The sequence below is a fragment of the Triturus cristatus genome, chromosome 3_2 (genome assembly GCF_964204655.1).
Source record: "Triturus cristatus chromosome 3_2, aTriCri1.1, whole genome shotgun sequence".
NCBI classification, from domain to species: Eukaryota; Metazoa; Chordata; class Amphibia; order Caudata; family Salamandridae; genus Triturus; species Triturus cristatus.
In genome coordinates this window covers 205,340,178-205,358,584 of record NC_140584.1, presented here as the reverse complement: position 1 = coordinate 205,358,584, position 18,407 = coordinate 205,340,178, and the positions used below count along the sequence as shown (strand labels likewise).

The 18,407-nt window shown below is 45.9% G+C and overlaps 1 protein-coding gene across 7 annotated transcripts in view; it reads left to right on the top strand.

Annotated features, from left to right (window-relative positions):
- Positions 1-18,407, top strand: part of IQCB1 (IQ motif containing B1) — a 242,569-nt gene that overhangs the window by 17,637 nt on the left and 206,525 nt on the right. For 4 of the 7 annotated variants that reach the window (XM_085647521.1, XM_085647524.1, XM_085647526.1 and 1 more), the window contains exons 2-3: positions 11,137-11,251; positions 11,364-11,526. In XM_085647521.1, coding sequence (XP_085503647.1) covers positions 11,143-11,251; positions 11,364-11,526 — 272 coding nt within the window. In that variant the 5' untranslated portion in view covers positions 11,137-11,142. Of the gene's footprint in view, positions 1-7,548; positions 7,612-11,136; positions 11,252-11,363; positions 11,527-18,407 lie in introns of all 7 variants that reach the window. The other 3 variants (XM_085647522.1, XM_085647523.1, XM_085647525.1) reach the window with 2 other exon arrangements.

The following is an 18,407-nucleotide window of genomic DNA, read 5'->3' as shown; positions in this document are numbered from 1 at the left end:
ATCTATCCCCAGCATTTCTGCATGGGTCCTATACTCCACTTCAGACCAAACTGAAGTTTCAAGATCATTACCCAGTAAACACTCTACAGGAAGGTCTGAACTAACAACAACTTTCTTGAGGCCAGTTACCCCTCCCCAGGAGAAGTTAACAATAGCCACACTATGGGAGGTAGTGGCATTGCTAGCGTTGGTCACTAGGTAATTCTCACCTAGTATGATCTGTCCAGGGTCCACAAAAGCAGGTGTCACCATTGTGACACTAGCTCCAGTGTCCCTGTAGGCCTGAGCCATTCCTTGGTTGATAAAAGGAGTCTGTCTGTACTTGCCCAGGTTACTGGGGCCTACAGTAGAGGACAAAGCTAAGTCCCCATCACAGATCAGAACAGCCTGAGTAGGTACTCTGACTAGGCCAGAATCCTCCTCAGTTCCCAGGGTTAACCCTACTACACCCTTTTGCTGGGAACCACCACTTACAGCTGAACTAGGGGTACAGTTGCCTTAGGGGCAATGGTGGCTGGGGGCTTATCCTTTTTGGTGCACTCACTAAACCAATGTGAGTTGGACTTACAATAGTTGCACCATGGTTTCTTTTGGCCATCTTTCTTTTTATCCTTTTTGGGACCACCCTCCCCCTGAGCCTTTTGGGGGCCTGGTGAAGACTTCTGGTCTTTTTGTTTCTGATCATTACCCTTCTGGTCTGCCTTTTTCTGATCACCACCCTGGTTCTGGTTTTTCTGCTTAACTCTAGTCCTGACCCATCTATCTGCCTTCTTTCCCAATTCTTGGGGAGAAGTCAGATCAGAATCAATCAGGTGTTGATGCAATAGCTGGTTTTGACAGTTGTTAAGTATTTGCTCTCTCATGATCAAATTATACAATCCTGTATAGTCCTTAACCTTACTTCCCATTAGCCAGCCTTCCAGAGCCTTAGTGGCACAATCTACAAAGTCAGTCCAGTCCTGAGTCTGTGTCTTCTGGGTATCCCTGAACAACAACCTGTATTGTTCAGTGGTTAGGCCAAACCCATCAATCAGAGCACTCTTCAGGACAGTGTAATTATCTGCATCCTCATCACTAACTGTGAGGAGCTTGTCTCTACCTTTCTCAGAGAAGGAGAGCCACAAGATAGCTGCCCACTGACTTTGGGGTACCTGCTGTACCTTGCAAGCTCTCTCCAAAGCAGTTATCCATTTGTGGATGTCATCCCCACACTTGTAGGGAGGGACAATCTTGCTCAGGTTTCTATTGTCATAGTGCCTGTCTCTATCCTTAGGGATATTGCTGCCACCAGTGGGTTCTGACCCACTTAACTTTTGTTCTCTAGCCAGAGCAAGCTTCTCCTTGGCAAGGGCAAGTTCTTCCCTCTGAATCCTCAGATTAGCTTCCCTCATTCTGGCTTCATGCTCCTTTCTCTCAGGGGAAGTCATTCCCCTGTGAGAGGAAGCATTAGAGATGTTAGAGACATGGGAGTGGATGGATTCCCTTGAAGGGGATCTGTCCCTCCTGCTTCTCTGTGTAAGCCTACTTGGGGGTCTGTATGGGGGGACCCCATGCAAACTCCCATGTAAGCTTAGGTTAGCCTGGCTAAGTCTTCCTACTTGGCCCTGGCTGTCTACCTCTTCATCTGAAGTCCCATCTGACTCCTCTGTGGTGGGTAGACCCTCCTCTGTACCTAGGGTACCTGCCTGAGATGCCCTAAGAGTATCATACTCCTCTAGGAGTTGTCTTAACTGAAGGAGGGTAGGGTTTGCACCCTGTTTTATTCCTCTGGAGGTACACAAGTGTCTCATCTCCTGGAATGTTAAGGTATCATATCTAGAGGGGGTCTTTTGCAGACCTGCCCCTCCTGAGAGAGCATCTACTTGATCTCCTCTCAGAGACATGATCTAGTGAGGGTGTGGTGTGTGCACCTACCTACACTAGTTGTTTCTACTAAACCTCTCTAGTAGTTGTAGTCAGGGTGTGTTACTCCCTTCAACCTACAACTACTAAGTCCAGTAGGACTTAAGTATTATAATCTTATGTTATATGTACCTAGACAATATCTGTGTGATCTTTCAATTTAGTATCTCAAGATTACAATGGTATTACAACAGCAAGCTCAGATCCCAACCGCTGCTCACCAATGTGAGAAGTTGGCCTGATGTATGATGTCACTAGTTCTAGTGTACACCTTCTAGCAGTCCAAATACCCTTATGGTGATTGGTTGTAAAGTCAACCTTATAGACCAGCTATCCTAGTGGTAGCATGGACAAGAGCAGTCTTAGGCTAAACTCTGAATGGCATGTGAAGCCAGCTGTGATACCATATATAATCCCTTGAATACCAAATGAAAGGACACCACAACAGATATATATATAAAATAAAGTGTATTTATTCTAGTCAAACCCTCAGCACTCTTTATGAGATTAGAGGTAAGTACAACACAGTCTTATTTAAGCATACATTAAGTCACACAGGTAAGTAATACAGTTAGGCCCTAGGGGCCACGCAAACCATATACTAAGTAAGTGGTATAAGGACCACTGTCACGAAAATAGAATAGGCCTAGGCCTAGGGAATCGCTGGGGCTACACTACACTAGCGTTAGTTAGGAAGTGGGAGGCCCACGGGATTCGTGTGCAGAGTGGAAACACTCACGCGTAATGCGTAAAAGTCAATAGCAATAGTACAGTTTAGAAAACGATAGATTTAGGACACTTCCGGAGTAGCTAGGAAGTTGAGACTTGAAAACTAGACACTAGGATAGTCACTATCCTGATGAGCACCGGAGTACCCAAGTTACCTAGCCCACAGGCTGCGGGTGCATAGGGGTGAAGATGCGTCGGTTTTCGTCGTCGACTCCTATGGATGCCTGAAGAAAGATGCTGACAGGCAGTCAGTGAAGAGTGTCCGGTGGATCCCAAGGCTGGGATCAAGAAGAGAGGAAACCTGCAAGCAGAAGGGACAGAGTCAAGGTCACTAGCCAGTGACCACGTGGAACCAGGAAGGAACCAGGCGATGTCGTGAAGATTGCAGGTGAAGGTGAAGCTTGTCGCTGCAGCCAGGTGGACCAGGAAGCGTCGAGGATGACCAGGACCAGGAGGCGAGCTGTCCCACGAAGGCTCTTGCTGTCGGCGGCGTCGAAGTTGGACTAGGACTCACCAAGCCTTGGCAAGCGGAACCCACGAAGAACGGAGGACTTGCTTCTGGTGCAGACCAGGAAGGTCTGGGGTGCTTCTTCTTTGCAGAGAAGCGGGAGCCAGTCTGGAGGAGCCAAACCAGCGCAGAAGATTTCAGGGAGCGTCGTCGCAAAGGCCACCAGCCAGCGGGCAAGCAACCGGACAGACGCGGCAAGCAGGAAAATGCAGAAGGGCCCCACGCAAGACTCGTGGAGTGTGGGGGGCTGATCTTCGGTGCAGATGGTGCTTGGGGTTGGGGCTTCTCAATCCCCGGTGCACAACTTCGAGGGTGCCTCAGAAGCTGCGCTTTAAGTTACTAGCCACTTTTCCCAGGTAGCCGGTCCCACGTCGCTCGTCGCCTCCACGGATCTCAGCTTTGCTGTGGATGTGGATCAGGGTCGGAGAAGTCTGGAAGTCAAGGCTCTGGTCGGGCTCTGCAGTCGGTTCCTCGTAGAACGTGGGCAAAGCAGAGGGTAGTCTCTTGATGGTGCCTGTTTGCACAGGGTAGCCACTCCTTGGCTACAAGGGAGATTCTTCAGTCTTCTTCTTTCGTCGAATGTCGAAGGTCCAGAGTTTCTGTTCAAGTTTGCAGGTTCAGGATAATCTAAAGTCTTGAGGCCCAACTCCCACTCTTATACTAATCTGGGGGGCTGGGATACCTGCTAGGTCACGCCTTATGGGTGGGACCTGGGAGGGGGTGGTTACACCCACTTCCCTTTGTCCAGTTTCGCGCCAGAGCTGGGGCTGGAGTGCCCCAGCGCCGGTTTGAACTGGACTATGCAAGGAACACCTTGTGTGCCCCAGGCATGTCTCATTCCTTTCAGCCCACCCTGCCCCAATACACTAAAGGCTGTCTGGGGAGGTGCTAGCACCTCCCCAAGCAGGAAACCTATTGTCCAGGCCTCCCTGGCTGGGATCACTCCCAGCTGCAGGAGGTCAGACTTGTGTCGTGGCAGCAGCATCCATTTTGTGATGCTGAGGCTTTGGTCAGAGGCTAACAGTGAAGTATGATTTTAACATGTCCTTCCCTCTAGAAGGGGGGAATAATATCCTCATGTCCAGAAATGGCATGGGGGTATTATTCCACAGTGTTAGACACCTTACACGACATGTTTCGATAAAGCCAAACCATAGTTACCATAACCGTCTAAGATTATAAGGCACTTTAAGAGTATATGGTAGGCTATATCATAGAACAGCTATAAGGACTTGGTTCCGAAAGCTGCAGACAGGCTCAGCTCATGCTAGAGCACCATCTCACATGTTACCAAGCACTCTGCCTCCAGGATTGTTAAGGCCTGCCATAGGAGTGACTGATAGGTACACATGTGTCTATATGTAAGTTAGGTATAGGAATACTACACCTAAGCAAGGGGTGATTACACGACCTTGCCCCAGCTGAGTGATCAGCCAGCTGTGTCAGAATGGAAGGCCAGGCCAGGGGTGGCATAATACATGCTGCAGCCCCTGGTAGGCCTAGGGTACACCTATGCCCTGGGTACCTAGGGTACACTGTACAGGGGCCAATAAGGTGACCCTATCCAACTGGGTTATGCACCTAAAGTACATAGTATTAATTTAGAGAGAGAACAGCAGGGCGGTGGGTCTGATTAGCAGGCCCACAGCCACATCTAAGTCGAAAACCAGTAAAGCAAAAGCAAAAAGTGGGGGTGAACATAGAAAGCAGACCCTACTCTCCTACACTCGGTTTATGTCTATTAATTGTCAATGTGTTTTCTTGGGTATATGTGGGAAGCACGTTAAGCAGTCTGAAGGAACCACTGACATGGCTGCAAGAAGGACCAAGTCATCCGCATAGATCCCATCTAAGTTTACCATATGGCTGTTGGTGTTTTGTTGGATGGTAGATAGGTCATCCATATCTAAACAAAACAAAAGGAATGCCAATATGCACTCTTGTTTAAGCCCGTTGGTTGTTGAAATCCTCATTCAAGGAATTTGCCCCATTTGTTACTTTTATTCTTACCTAAATATATTGGGGAAGATGAATAATATAATAACACATCTTTAATACTTCACTGGTAGTTAAACCATAGATGTCCCTGATCAACTTTGTCGAAAATGAAACTGTAGTGTATGACAGGTGTACAATTTTGCTTTTGACTTACTGGCTTCAATTGTGTCTGAAACCAGTCTGAGTAAAATCTACTCCTTGCTGCTTCTCCAGTAGGATTCTTACACAGCTATGAAAACGTTCTCAATTGTTGCCAGCACCTCAGTTGTCAAGTGCCCTTGCATTTTTGTGTGACGCCGGTAGTCAGTCAACCAATAGTTACATTTTGGGACTTGTAGTTATTTTTCTCTGTAAGTATGCATTAAGTATCTAAGTGTGCAAAGTGATGTTGGATAAAAGCCAGGACTGGCTAAAGATATTGAACGCTAAAGTGGTCCACTAGGCACCTGTGCAAACTGAAACAGCTGTTAGCTTGTGTTAATAAAGCGCATGTCTGTCCTTCAGTTCATGTCTCAGTGGAGATGTCTATTTACAACACTCTAACGTTGCACAAGTCATCAACTTTGTTCAAGGGTAAATAAAAGTTCATAGCAATTTGTATCTTGAACATAACGGTTCATGATTTATAGACACTATCTCTTAGGTTGTATAGAGAAGGGGTCTCCAACCTTTTCTTTAATAAGAGCTACTTATGTTCAATGAAATCATCCAGAGCTGTTGACATTATTAGAATTGGATTAGTGCTAATGTCACACAACAGAAGAGGTTACATTAGTGGCCATCATATGCAAGATTACCAGCAGTAATCCTCTCAGTGTTTTGGGCATTGGGGCAGACAGTACTGTAAAAAAAATTGTTAATGTGTAAAAACCTCTTCATGGCCATTGCATAAAAGCTGTAGCAGCAGTGCCCGTGCACCAAGTAAAATGCAATAATAAGTCTTCAACACCGCATGATATATCACTTAAAAATCAGCTTTAAACATATTTTGGAAATTAAACAATTTTTCTCCAAACATCAGCTGATAATTTTTTTAACTGTACACATTTCCATCTGAAGTACTCACTTTTCAATTTACTTATACACACATTCTTCATTCAACCAAGCAAAAGCTTCTAATTTAGTAGGCTGGGCTGCTCCCAGGAGAGATACTTAAAGGAAGGCGCAGAGCTACTAGTAGCTCACAAACTACTCATTGGAGAAGCCTGATGCAGAGTTATCTCTGTATATAAAACTAACTGTCAGTATCAAAGAAGGCACGCTGCATTTAAAACGCATAAGTCTGTCTTTAAGCCATGGAAATTAGCCGGGGATGCATACTCTGCTGCCATTAGTATCTTGGAAGAAAAGGGAATTGAAACAGTTCTGATATAGACTGCTTATTAGGAAAAATACATACTTTGTTTGCAGCTGAGGGCACAATGAGGAAACAGTACCCTCGCTCATTCACTTATAACTTCAGTAGGTAGGATCACATCATGCCCTGTTAAACAAGCAGTGCCTGCGACCACCTTGCTTCTTGAAAGCCAGCTGAGTTTGTGGATGCCTGTCGAGGGAAACTGAGGCAGACACGTTCAGCATACTAGGCCAGGCATACAGTGCAGCCTCTAATTAGTTGTGCATTAGTAACCAGACAGAATGATCCAGACATGAGACAGTTATGTGGATGTTAAGCTAAGCTGTGGGCAGATATCCCATATCTGGCTTCTGAGTAATTTGATGCCCAGCGAACAGTGAGTGGACATTGTGTCATGAACATACTTATCAAACCACCAAGGAGTCATTACTGACAGATTCAGCCATGGTCTACTTTGATCCAGTTATGGCCTACAAACGTTTGGTGGTTACCAGCACTGGTGCATTCGGTGTAGAACTGCTACAAGAGAAAAGCCAGTACTCCAGAGTTCTGTGTAGTGTCAGCAGCAGCGGTGTAGCACAGGCCCACGTGGTGCGGGACGCCCCCAAGCGGGACATATCAACGCAGGATTCTGTGCAGAAAGCTCCTAATTGAGTCTAGAGGGGGCCCCTCCACGTGGCTTGCAGGGGTCACCCCTCAAGTTTCTTTAAGTCAGTGGTGAGCTGGACCTTTAGTTTGTTAGGACAACTTTCCTTGTAATTCAAAATGTAATCCATAGAGATCATGTAGTGAGCCATGCACATCTATTCATGCATCTGTGGTTCCTGATGATTCCAAAGCCACTCATTCCACTATTATAAGGTTTGGACACTTATGCAAATAAAAAAGAACCGGCAAAGCCAACAGGTCTTGCCTATAAGAGCTATTGGCTTTTGCAATGTTTTGTAGCCATGCTGTACAGCAGCACAACCACTGTGCAGCATGGTTTAAGTAATATTTAAAAAAGCATAATTACATGACTGGTGCTAATGCTTTTAATTTTTTTATTTTAAAGAGGCAACACGGAAGGAGGGAGAGAGAGAAGGACACAGGTGAGGGAAGAGGACATGCAAGAGGGGTAAGGGAAGCATACAGACAATGGATGGTCTGTGGGAGGGGTTGGGGGAGCACACGGACAACAAAAGGTGGGTGGGAGACATAGGGTACAGCAGATGCACAATAGAGAATGGGTGGTGTGGCTGGCAGCAACCACACGTACAACAGAGGCTGGTTGGGAGGGTCTGGGGACTAGCATATGGGACAAAGGATGGTGGTTGGTTGGGTTGCTGAGGATAAGGACACAGGCAACAGAGGGTGGGCAGGAGAGGCAGGGGTAACCACATAGATAACAGACAGTGGGTGGAGCAGCCACTTGAACAATGGAAAGTGGGCATGGACAACCACACTTACAATGAAGTGTGGATGTCAGGTGCTCCCGTCTACCTGACAGATAAGTGAGGTAGGGCCTGGGGGCAACCAGACTGACAGGGTAGGGTGGTCGGGAGGGGCTGGTGATAAGAAAACAGACAATGGAGGGTGGTTGGGGTGGCTGGGGCAAGCATACGGAGGGAGGGGGGGGGCGAGCAACTTTGGGAGGTGAAGTACTCAAGGTTGACAGTTGAAAAAGGACACACATTCGTAGCATGCTTAAACAAAAAGATTAAAAGCAGCATCTGAAAAAAACCAAGCAGTGAAAGGCACAGTAATGAGTCCACGCTCTAGGGTACGGACAAGCACATGAAGAGCAAGGACGCCTAGATGAATAAGAAGCAAGAAAATGAGAGTTACAATGAAGCCAAGCAATGGGTAGCCTCTTAGCCCCCTGTAAGGTAACAAAACATCTTGCAAGAGACAACACATGCCCTGCCTTAGGTGAAACCTACAAATGGATTTTACAGCTGCTAGAAAATCAATTTGTCAGCCTGAGACAGACAAACTAGCAGAGTGTCTCGCCATCCAAGACTTACCAACCTATTGTAATGCAAAGCAGTTGAGTATATGGAATAACGTGCATAGAGTATTTTGAGAGGTGCAACATTCAGAGCCACCAAGATACCTAACATTGTGCAAGCCTCTATCAGATTAATGCCTGCAAGTGGGTGAGTCTAAGAAAGACTTTTCACTGTACCTCAAAGGAATAGAAGAATCTTCAAGCACTCGTGGACATCTAGCAGGGACTAATTGCTCAAAGGAGTGACTGCTTCTGACAGGTAACTTTATTCTACCATCCGATTCTCTAACAAGGCAAACTGTTCTGCGGGCGCATGAAAGATCAAAGTGTCGCCCATACAGAGTTCCACCTAAGAGAGTAATTGTGGTGGGAAAAGTACAATGATGCTTTCTCTGTTAGTCTCTTTCAAGTCACTGGGTTGGATAAAAGGCCTGCATAATGTTTGTAAACTGTGTCACAAGGCAAAGTGGGTGTTGATTTCTGCAACACACTAAGGGCCAGATGTGCGACCCTAAACTGCATGCGCAAACGGGTTTGCGACCCGTTTGTGCATGCAAAATGGCCCAGGGCCTTGTACTATTCCTAAATAGCGAGTAGCAGTTTATTTGCGACTCGCTATTTAGGAATTGCGAGTCGCTATTAAGAAGCGGCGTTCCCTTCCTAATGGCTTCTGCAAAGCAATGTATGAATGTTTCGTGACCGCAATTGCGGTTGCAAAATACTCGCAAATTACCACCCCAGGGGACCCCTTCCACTTTGTGACTGTCTCTAAAAATATTTTTTAAGGGCAGGCAGTGGTCCCAGGGTCCACTACCTGCCCTTAAAAAATTAAACAAAAACGTTTCATTAAAATTTGTTTTTAAATGCATCCCGTTTTCCTTTAAGGAACACGGGCTGCATTCTAAAAAAAAAAAAAAAACTGCTTTATCTAAAAACAGTCCCAGACATGGTGGCCTGCTGAGCCCAGCAGGCCACCATCCCTGGGAGGGCCTGTCATTCCCAATGGGCTCGCAAATTGCGAGAGGCTCATTAATATTCATGAGCCTCACAATTTGCGACCCCCATTGGGAATCGCAAACAGTGTTAAACACTCTGTTGTACATGCCAAATAGCGTCTCGCAAATTGCGAGTCGCAAATGAGTCGCAATTTGCAAAGCTCTATTTTGCAGGTCATACATCTGCCCCTAAGTGTGCAGCCTAGTTCATGATGGCCAAAGATTTCTCCAACTGTGTTTCTGCATGTGTCCTTAAATTTAAATCATGGGCATCAGGTCAGCTAAACTGGTGACACAAAAGCTAGAAAAAAAAATGCGGTCACATGCAGGTTCCATCAGGAGATCAAATTTGACAAGGCCCTCCAATCCAGGGAATGAAAGGGAGATGGTCTAAACATGGACACCTGCACAGGCTGAACAGGAGTACTGGTCGTGTCTTTAGCAAGCTTTTTAAGGACCATATATGAAGCTGAAGATAACTCATCAGACCAGGAACGGGTGAACCTAGGAACCATCTGTATAACACCAACCGAAAAGATAATTTAGATGACCCTATCACGTTTCCAAAATTGGCTAAGCACCAGGCCCACACAGGTTCACTGCCCAGTTCTATAATTCTGCATACACAATCATTGAACCCATATTAGCAAAATCCTACAGCTTTTTCAGCCCCTCATGGGAGGTTACAAGAAGAGAAAAGGCAGAACTAAGGAGGGACTACTAAGCCTATTGACCAATGAAGAGCGATCATTTACAAAGGACAGTGACAGTAGCCAATCAAAAAGATGAGTGGAAAGTGGGCAGAGCTTCATGACAATCTCCTGAATATAGCATATCTCGAAGAGACAGCTCACGCTCTGCCTAGGTGAGACTTAAAAATGATGATGATGTGCCAAAACAAGTTGTTATTGCGCTCAGATAGCATGGTTCTCTGTAAATTCAAGGATTGCTAATACCCACCTCACATCCATGATGCTTAATTTGGTCCCGAAATTCCACAAAACGTTAATGATTCCACAAAGAAAATAGGATATCGCCTTGAAAATCTCAACATTGCTCTAAAACAGCTAGAATAAAAACACTATTAAGAATTGAATTCTGGATAGAATAAATCCGGTGCTAACAGTTCTGGTCGCTCTAAAAAAAGGTTTTCCATATTTGGACAGTCAGGTAAAACTGCTGCCTGTGGTAAAATTGTTGAATTTTAGTATTGGAGGGGGCCGGCAGCATACTTTATCTGGGACTTCAAGTGCTTTACCACAATTTTCATCCAGTTGCTCTCTTGAGTGATTGACAGAATTGTGATTTACTTTTCTCATCCTTGGTGTGAGTCTACCATAACATTTCCATAGCGGTACTAGTAAGGGACTGGTGTTTGTGTCTGTCTGTGTATGTGATTTCAGTATCAACAATGTATTCATATTATTGCACATACATGAATTAGTGACGTTGTTTTTCAATTTGGAATGATGTGACCCAGGTTATATTCCTGGGTTGGCCACAATGTGTAATCTCATATTGCTATGTTTTCATTCCTGGTGTCTTTTTTCTGCCAAAATCGACTAGTCAGAGATTTTTAGGTACAGGCAATGTGCTGGTATGAGCTTAATAAAAATTGACACTTAACTTAGTTTTATGCTTTTCGCCTTTATAATAGGGCAAAATGGCCCCTATGAAGACAGAGAATGTTGATGGAAGAATATTGTCTCTGGCTACTGAAGTTGCTGAAAGTTCCAATGACAATGTTCCTGTTTTACTTCTCAAGCTGAAAGGTAATTTATTTTAGTATACCAGTTCCCCCTCTGAACTCAGTGCATACAGTGAAGTCATTTACAATTTTTTTTTCTCTTACCGCTATATTTTAATGCTTTCTAATTTTCCCAGAAATATTAAAAAGTGTGCCATCAGTGAGCAAAGAATCAAAGAAACTCAAAGAAGACATATACAGCTACGATCTAATCCAATACTGTAGCATGGTTTTGAAGCAAGATTACTCTCGGGTGGCTGGTGGATGGTCAACTGCCGCAAATTTGTCAAACATACTAAGGTAAACTCTCCTTTTTTGTTGCACTTTCTTTAGGTCTGTCATTCTAATTCTTGCTCTTAACATAATTGAGCTCCATAGCAAGAGGAAAGTTAATGTTTTTTTATAGCTTTCTTTAGATAGTACATTTTTTTTTGGTTCTTATACAAGTGTTTTTGTACGATATTTGGTTTCAGAACTGCACCCATGTTGTTCTGGACCTTCCTCAAATATTAAGTGTGCAGTGCCATTCCAGAATACCAAATGTAGAAAAAAAGCATTGCAAATTGGCCAAACATTGGGCATGTTTCAGTTCACAGGTATGGTGTGTATTTATAGAGCCCCCACTTTCTCTTGCTCCACCTCCTCCCTCTCCCTCTCCCTCTTTTCCTCTCTCTTGCTCTCTTTCTCCCCCCCGCTCTCTCTTCCTCCTTCTATATGCAGTATGTATATTACATAGTGGGGGTCGCCACTTTTTTATTTACGGTTTAGACACACTTGACGTTGAAAAGGCTTTTTTTATTTCCTGTAATTTTGGATCCCTTGGATGAATCTGCACCAAATCTGGCATTCTCTATCGTTTATCCCAGCCAACTAACTACAGGTCGCAACCACTGGGATAAAATATTTGGGTATCCACATAACGTTAGATAGGCAACGGGCACAGGAGCGGAACCTCTATAAGGTACTGGGGGAATTCCGTTTAGAGCTAGACCAATGGGCCTCCCTACCCCTAACACTGCTCGGAAGAGCAGCGCTCTTTAAAATGATAACCCTCCCGAAGTTTCTGTATGATCTGCAAAATACCTACCAGTCCGTGCCGGAAGAGGTGTTCATCAAAATTGATAACATCCTGAGGAAGTTCCTCTGGGGAGGGAAGCTTCCTAGGGTGGCGCTAGGGAAGCTGCAATGTAACCAATATAATGGTGGTATTTCCCTGCCGGACCTACGCACTTACTATTGGGCTGCTCGTTTGATAGTAATCAACGAATGGGCCTTCGGCGAGAGGGACCAGTCGGCATATGCACTTGAGCACACTCAGTTCTTGTATAGGCCATACTCCTACTACCTTTATGGGAGCAACGGTGTTGCAAAATTGCAACCGGCCACGCAAACAGCGATAATGGTATGGAAAAAGGCAGAGAGGCGCATGAAGTGGGAAAACCGGGTGACAAAGGAAACCCCGCTTTGGGTGGGAACACAACTTAAGAAATTTGTCAAACTGAAATGCTTTCAGAAATGGTATATGGTTGGTATTTCCCAGCTCAAGGACATAGTATATCATAAAGAGCTGGTGACGATCCTACGCCTCCAGCTAGAATATGACATGAATAGGACGCAACACTTTAAGTATCTGCAACTGAGGCATGCCTGGCGGGCGCAACATGTTGATGGAGGGCCTCCCAGAATATGCCCCGCTATAAGGGCGTCTTTTGACGGGTGACATTGGAGAGAAAGCAGTGTCGTGGACTTATAGGACGATCATGAATAATACACCTGACCCAATGCGGAAACTGAGATCACACTGGGAGGCTGATCTGGGAGACATAGAAGATCTAGACTGGTTAATGGCCCTGATGCACCCGAGGGAGGTAGCCATCAGATCGCGGCTGCGATTGATTCAGTTTAAGTATTTTCACAGAATGTATTATGATGGCCCGACTGCATAAGATGGGTAGAGCGGAGTCCCCCAATTGCCTGAAATGTAAGCACGTGGAAGGGACCTTCTTTCACACTATTTGGGGATGCACAGCTATACCGGGGCACACTTCTGAAAGAATTGGAGCTTATACTACAAGAATCAATACCCCCAGACCCTGTGCTCATTTTGCTGGGTATACCCACGGAGATTGATCTCCCTAAAGTGAAACTGATGCTGCTCCAGCTGGGCCTGGTAGTAGCCAAAATGGCGTGTGGAGCGGATACTAATCCAACGCTGGAGGAATGGCGAAGAGGGATGGACATGTATATGTTGGGGGTAGAAAACAACATACAAAGCAAGGGGATGCCCCAAAAAGTTTTGGAAAATATGGAAGCCATGGTTCGCTTACTACGGCCTGACACTCACGTATTCACAGTATTATTATTTTTCTTTTATTGATTTTCACAGCTTCTTGTATAAATAATACAGCCACAAAAAGCCAAAGCAGTGCACCGTGACAGTGGAACATCGGCATACAATTCGTCGTGATCGAATTTAAGAATTTTCAGCATACAAACAGAGAGGGAGAAAAAAGAATAAGACAGAACATAAACAACTCGTGACTATGTCTGAATTATACAAGGACATGGTATGAAACCAGCTGGCATTGTTTCTTACAGCATGTGGCATATATGTTTACGGGGCATCAGCTGCATGTGTATCGGGTTGTGGTACTGTACGTAGGTACGACAATAAAGGCTCCAATGTCTTGTGGTCGTGAGGATGGTTGCAACTCTTCCGCATACAGGACCAGATTTTCTCTACAGAGTGACAGATCTTTAAGCCACTTGTCCACTTTGGGGCTCAGTGTACTATCCCAAACCAGTGACACCCGACGTTTGGCAACAAGCAGCGCTACCCTAACCAATCTACCTGCAGCGCCTTTTATGAAGGGAACGAAACCCAGCAAGCATATCTGTAGGGAGAATTGCAGTGAAATCCCAATAATCTTTGATAGTGTGGTGGTCACTGCAGCCCATAAGTCCGATATTCGTCCACCGGTCCAGGCTAGGTGCCAGAAATCCGCCCCCCAAGCCCCACATCGCTTACACGCATCCGTGTCCCTAAGTCCATATTTAAAAAGCTTGTGTGGGTTATAATACACTTGGTGTAAGTATTTAAAATGTATTATCCGCAAATTGCCATTCGAAGTGAGAGCACTAGTAAGTTAGCAGCAGATTTCCCATTCCTTCTGTGTGAGTGGTGGATCAAGATACGTATTACGGGTGTCCAGACTCCTGTCACAACTGAGGATTCTGTCTTCCTGAGCCGCACAATATAACTTGGTGACTAGTTTATGTCGGGTAGGGGCGATGAGGAGTGTATGCAGCGCCAGTGCTTCGGGAGGCTCCGAGGGGAATGTGGGGTGGTGAATCTGCAACGCCTTTTTAAGCCTATGCATGTAAAACACTTATAGCGGCATCTTATTCTGAATGTAGTCCATGTCATTGGGTGTCAGAAAAGTGCCACCTGGGTACAAATCGTGCATCTTGGTTATGCCCACTTGCCCTAGTGTACGCAATGCACCCTGCTCATGTGTTACAGATACGCGTGAGTGATATGCCACTGGTAATAGCGGGGAGTTCAATGGTAGTTTTCCTGCCTCTCGGCCTAGCGCCTGCCATGCGGCAATCGTAGTGTTGGCGGTGTTAAAAGTTTTGCGGGGGGAGGTCCTAGTGCTGTAAGTTAGCAAGGAGCTCAGTGGGGTGGGGTGTGCGTCCCAGTGTTCCACTGCTACATGAGGGACCCATGCATGTGAGGAGAACCAGAAGTGTGCATATTGTGCTTGTGCGCACAGATAATAAAGATAGAAATCAGGTACGCTGAAACCCCCGCGTCTGTAGTCCAGCGTGAGAGTTTTCCAGCTCACCCGCGCTTGACGGCCACCCCAAATGAGGCGAAGCAACAAGGCACGCAAAGTTTTTAAAAAGTGTTGTGTCAGTTGAAGCGGTATGTTACTGAAAAAATATTAAAAATTTGGATAACACCACCATTTTGACTAGTGCGATACGGTCTGCAAGCGAGAGAGGGAGTTTTACCCATCTATCTACGTGTTGCTCCAGCATCGCAGTGGCGGTCTCGTAATTTTCGCAAATAACGATCTCCGGATTACGGTGAATCCATACTCCCAAGTATTTTACCGCCTCCGTGGCCCACACTAGAGGGAATTTGAGTTTGTGCGGGGTAGTGCTCTCTGTCAGCGGCATCACTATGGATTTGGACCAGTTGATATTCAGCCCAGAAAAACGCGCAAAGCGGATGTATTCACGAAGAACTGGTGCTAAATAAGTGCGGGGCTCACATATAAAGAGCAGCATGTCGTTTGCGTAAAGAGATATAATTACAGGCCGATGGAAAAAGTTAAGAGCCGCGCATTATGAACTTGTCGAATAAAACATGCTAGGGGCTCCAGTGTCAGAGCGAACAACATCGGTGAGAGTGGACACCCTTGCCGCGTGCCCCTAGTAATTTGTATCGGGTCTGATGTGTAGCCCTCCACACGCACTCGCGCCGTCGGACAAGCATATAAAAGATGCACCCAGTTAATAAAGAGGGGTGAGATGCCCATCCTCTGCAGGACATAAAAAAGGTAGTTCCATTCTATAGAGTCAAATGCCTTGGCGGCGTCAAGCATGACCGCCGCCAATATTGGATTGAGAGTATGAAGTGTGACAAATAATGTTCGCAAATTATGGGAGGTAGATCGCTCTGGGATAAAACCTGATTGATCAGGCAGAACCAATTTTTGCATGAGCGGCTGAAGTTGAGTGGCCAAAATCTTCGCCAAGATCTTTACATCTGGATTAATGAGTGACAGAGGTCTATATGACTCGCAGTTAGCGGGGGCCTTATCTTTCTTGAGTAGCGTGATGATTAGCGCCTCGCGTAGTGACGGCGGTAGATGACCCACATCATACGCCTCGACGTACATTCCTATTAAATCGGGGGAGAGTTCCTCAACATACGCTTTATAAAATTCACACATGAAGCCGTCGGGGCCCGGCGCTTTTTTATTAGGTAACGTTTTTATCGCCATTTGAATATCTTCCACCATGATCGGTTGATTAAGGTAGTCCCTCTGGCCGCACGCGATGGCTATCTGCGAGAAGTAATCATCAAAATCGGCAACGTCAGTCTGCCCTTGGGAGGTGTACAGTTTTTCATAAAAGTGCCGAAATTGATTCGCTATGTCCGGTACATTGTGATAGTCGTGGCCCGCCTCATCAGTGATTTTAAGAATCAGCTCTCTCTCCAGTCGATATTTAATCTTGTTGGCAAGTAATGTCCTGGTCTGCCCCCCTCACCGTAAGCACGTGCTCTAGATCGTTTCGAGACATACTTCCTCTCTTCCTCCGCCATAGCTGAATGTTCAAGGATAGGTTCTTTAAGGGAAGCTAGGGTCAAGTCACAGGGCGCGGCTTCATATTCCTGTTCTAGATTTTTGAGCGTGGTTTCTAGCTTAGACAGTTGTCCTCTCAGCTCTTTTAATATTCCAGAGGTTGTGCTGATACAAGGGCCTCGAATAGTGGCTTTAAACCCCTCCCACAACACCCCAGCGCTATTTACTGACCCCTTGGTATGTTCGACATATTGTGTTACAGCTTCTCGAATCGTCTCGGTGTAAAGAGGGTCCAGCAGCGCCTCAGACCTAAAGCGCCACGTGAAGGCCCTAGGAACAGCCTGCGGGATGGAGAGGATAAGGCAGACAGGACAGTGATCCGAGAGTGTACGCGACAGTCCAGTCACTTCCGCCACCCAGCCCACAGCCTCCCTGCTCACCAACCAGTAATCGAGACGGGACCAGCTGCCATGTGCTGTAGAGATGTGTGTGCCCTCCCTCGTATCGGGGAGTCTATGACACCACACATCTATCAGGCCCATCTCCTCCATACCCTCTTTAATCGCTCTCGCTGCCCCAGGTGAGCGACCCTCCCTGCCACTTGATTTATCTTTAGTTTGATCCAAATGGGTATTGAGGTATCCCCCCCCCCAAAGAATGATAGCATCCGGGAGTGTACGGAGAATAGCAAACATACTCTCATACAACATAGGGTCGTCAGTGTTAGGACCATAAGTGTTAACAATAATAACAAGCGAGCCCATCAGTTTCCCATGGAGAATAGCATAGCGCCCGCCGTGTCAGAGTGAGTGTGGATCGCAGTGAATGGGACACCATTTTTGACAAGGGTGAGGACACCTCAGCTATAAGATGAGTATGATGAAGCAATCCGATATCCAGCCCAACGATTTCCTACCACTTTATCCGTTAGTTGTGTCAGATGTGTTTCCTGTATAAGGGCAATACCAACACCGTGGCGATCTAAATGCGCCAGAAGCTGACAAATCTTTCTTGGCGAGTTTTGCCCCCTCACATTCCATGTTAAGCATGAGATGGACATCATAGTACCATGTACAAAGTGCCGCAAGTTATAACTGATGCACACATAGCCCAACGCACAAGACTGCCCACCCCCACTAGGGAGCAAGTACTGCCATGGTTGTTTGAACGAACATGCATGCCACTGTAAAGGATTCAAAAACATAATCAGTCATGATAACAAACCTTACCACACCCCCCCCCCCCCACCCACCAACACCCCCACCCACTTTAGCGGCCCCAATGTGTCAAAGCCTTCCCGAACCTCCCAGAACCCTTCCCAAATATAAAACCATGGGAGTAACTAGTTGTGGGGATCACCCATGAGGGGGGCGCCTGAGCACAGTAACTCTCCCAGTGAGAACAGAAGGTGGCCAAGCCATCATTATAGCACCCGCATTTAAAGTGTTACAACATCTCACAATAACAAAATCTCAATGCAAAGTAAATATTTCTATCAATCAATAGTGATAGCATCAAAGCAGTACATGACAATGAATAACACATTGTTATTTAAAGCTAACACGGCAGCAGAGATAATGGAAGACACTGCAGCGCAGCAGTAACACAATAATACAGGTTAAGACAGCCCGTGTGGGTAGCGGACGCCATCATTTATCTGTCAATGCACTACTGCCTCCAGCACCAGCCTCCACATTAGTCGATGAGGAGCCACTACGTCTTGTAAGGGACTTAGCAAATGCCAACGCCGTCTTCTGGCAGATGAAAATCTTGTGTTTCCCATTGTCCTCTATGCGCAGTCTTGCAGGGTATAGCATGGCGTACGGAATTTTTGCTGCGATGAGTAGTTTCTTTACAGGGTGA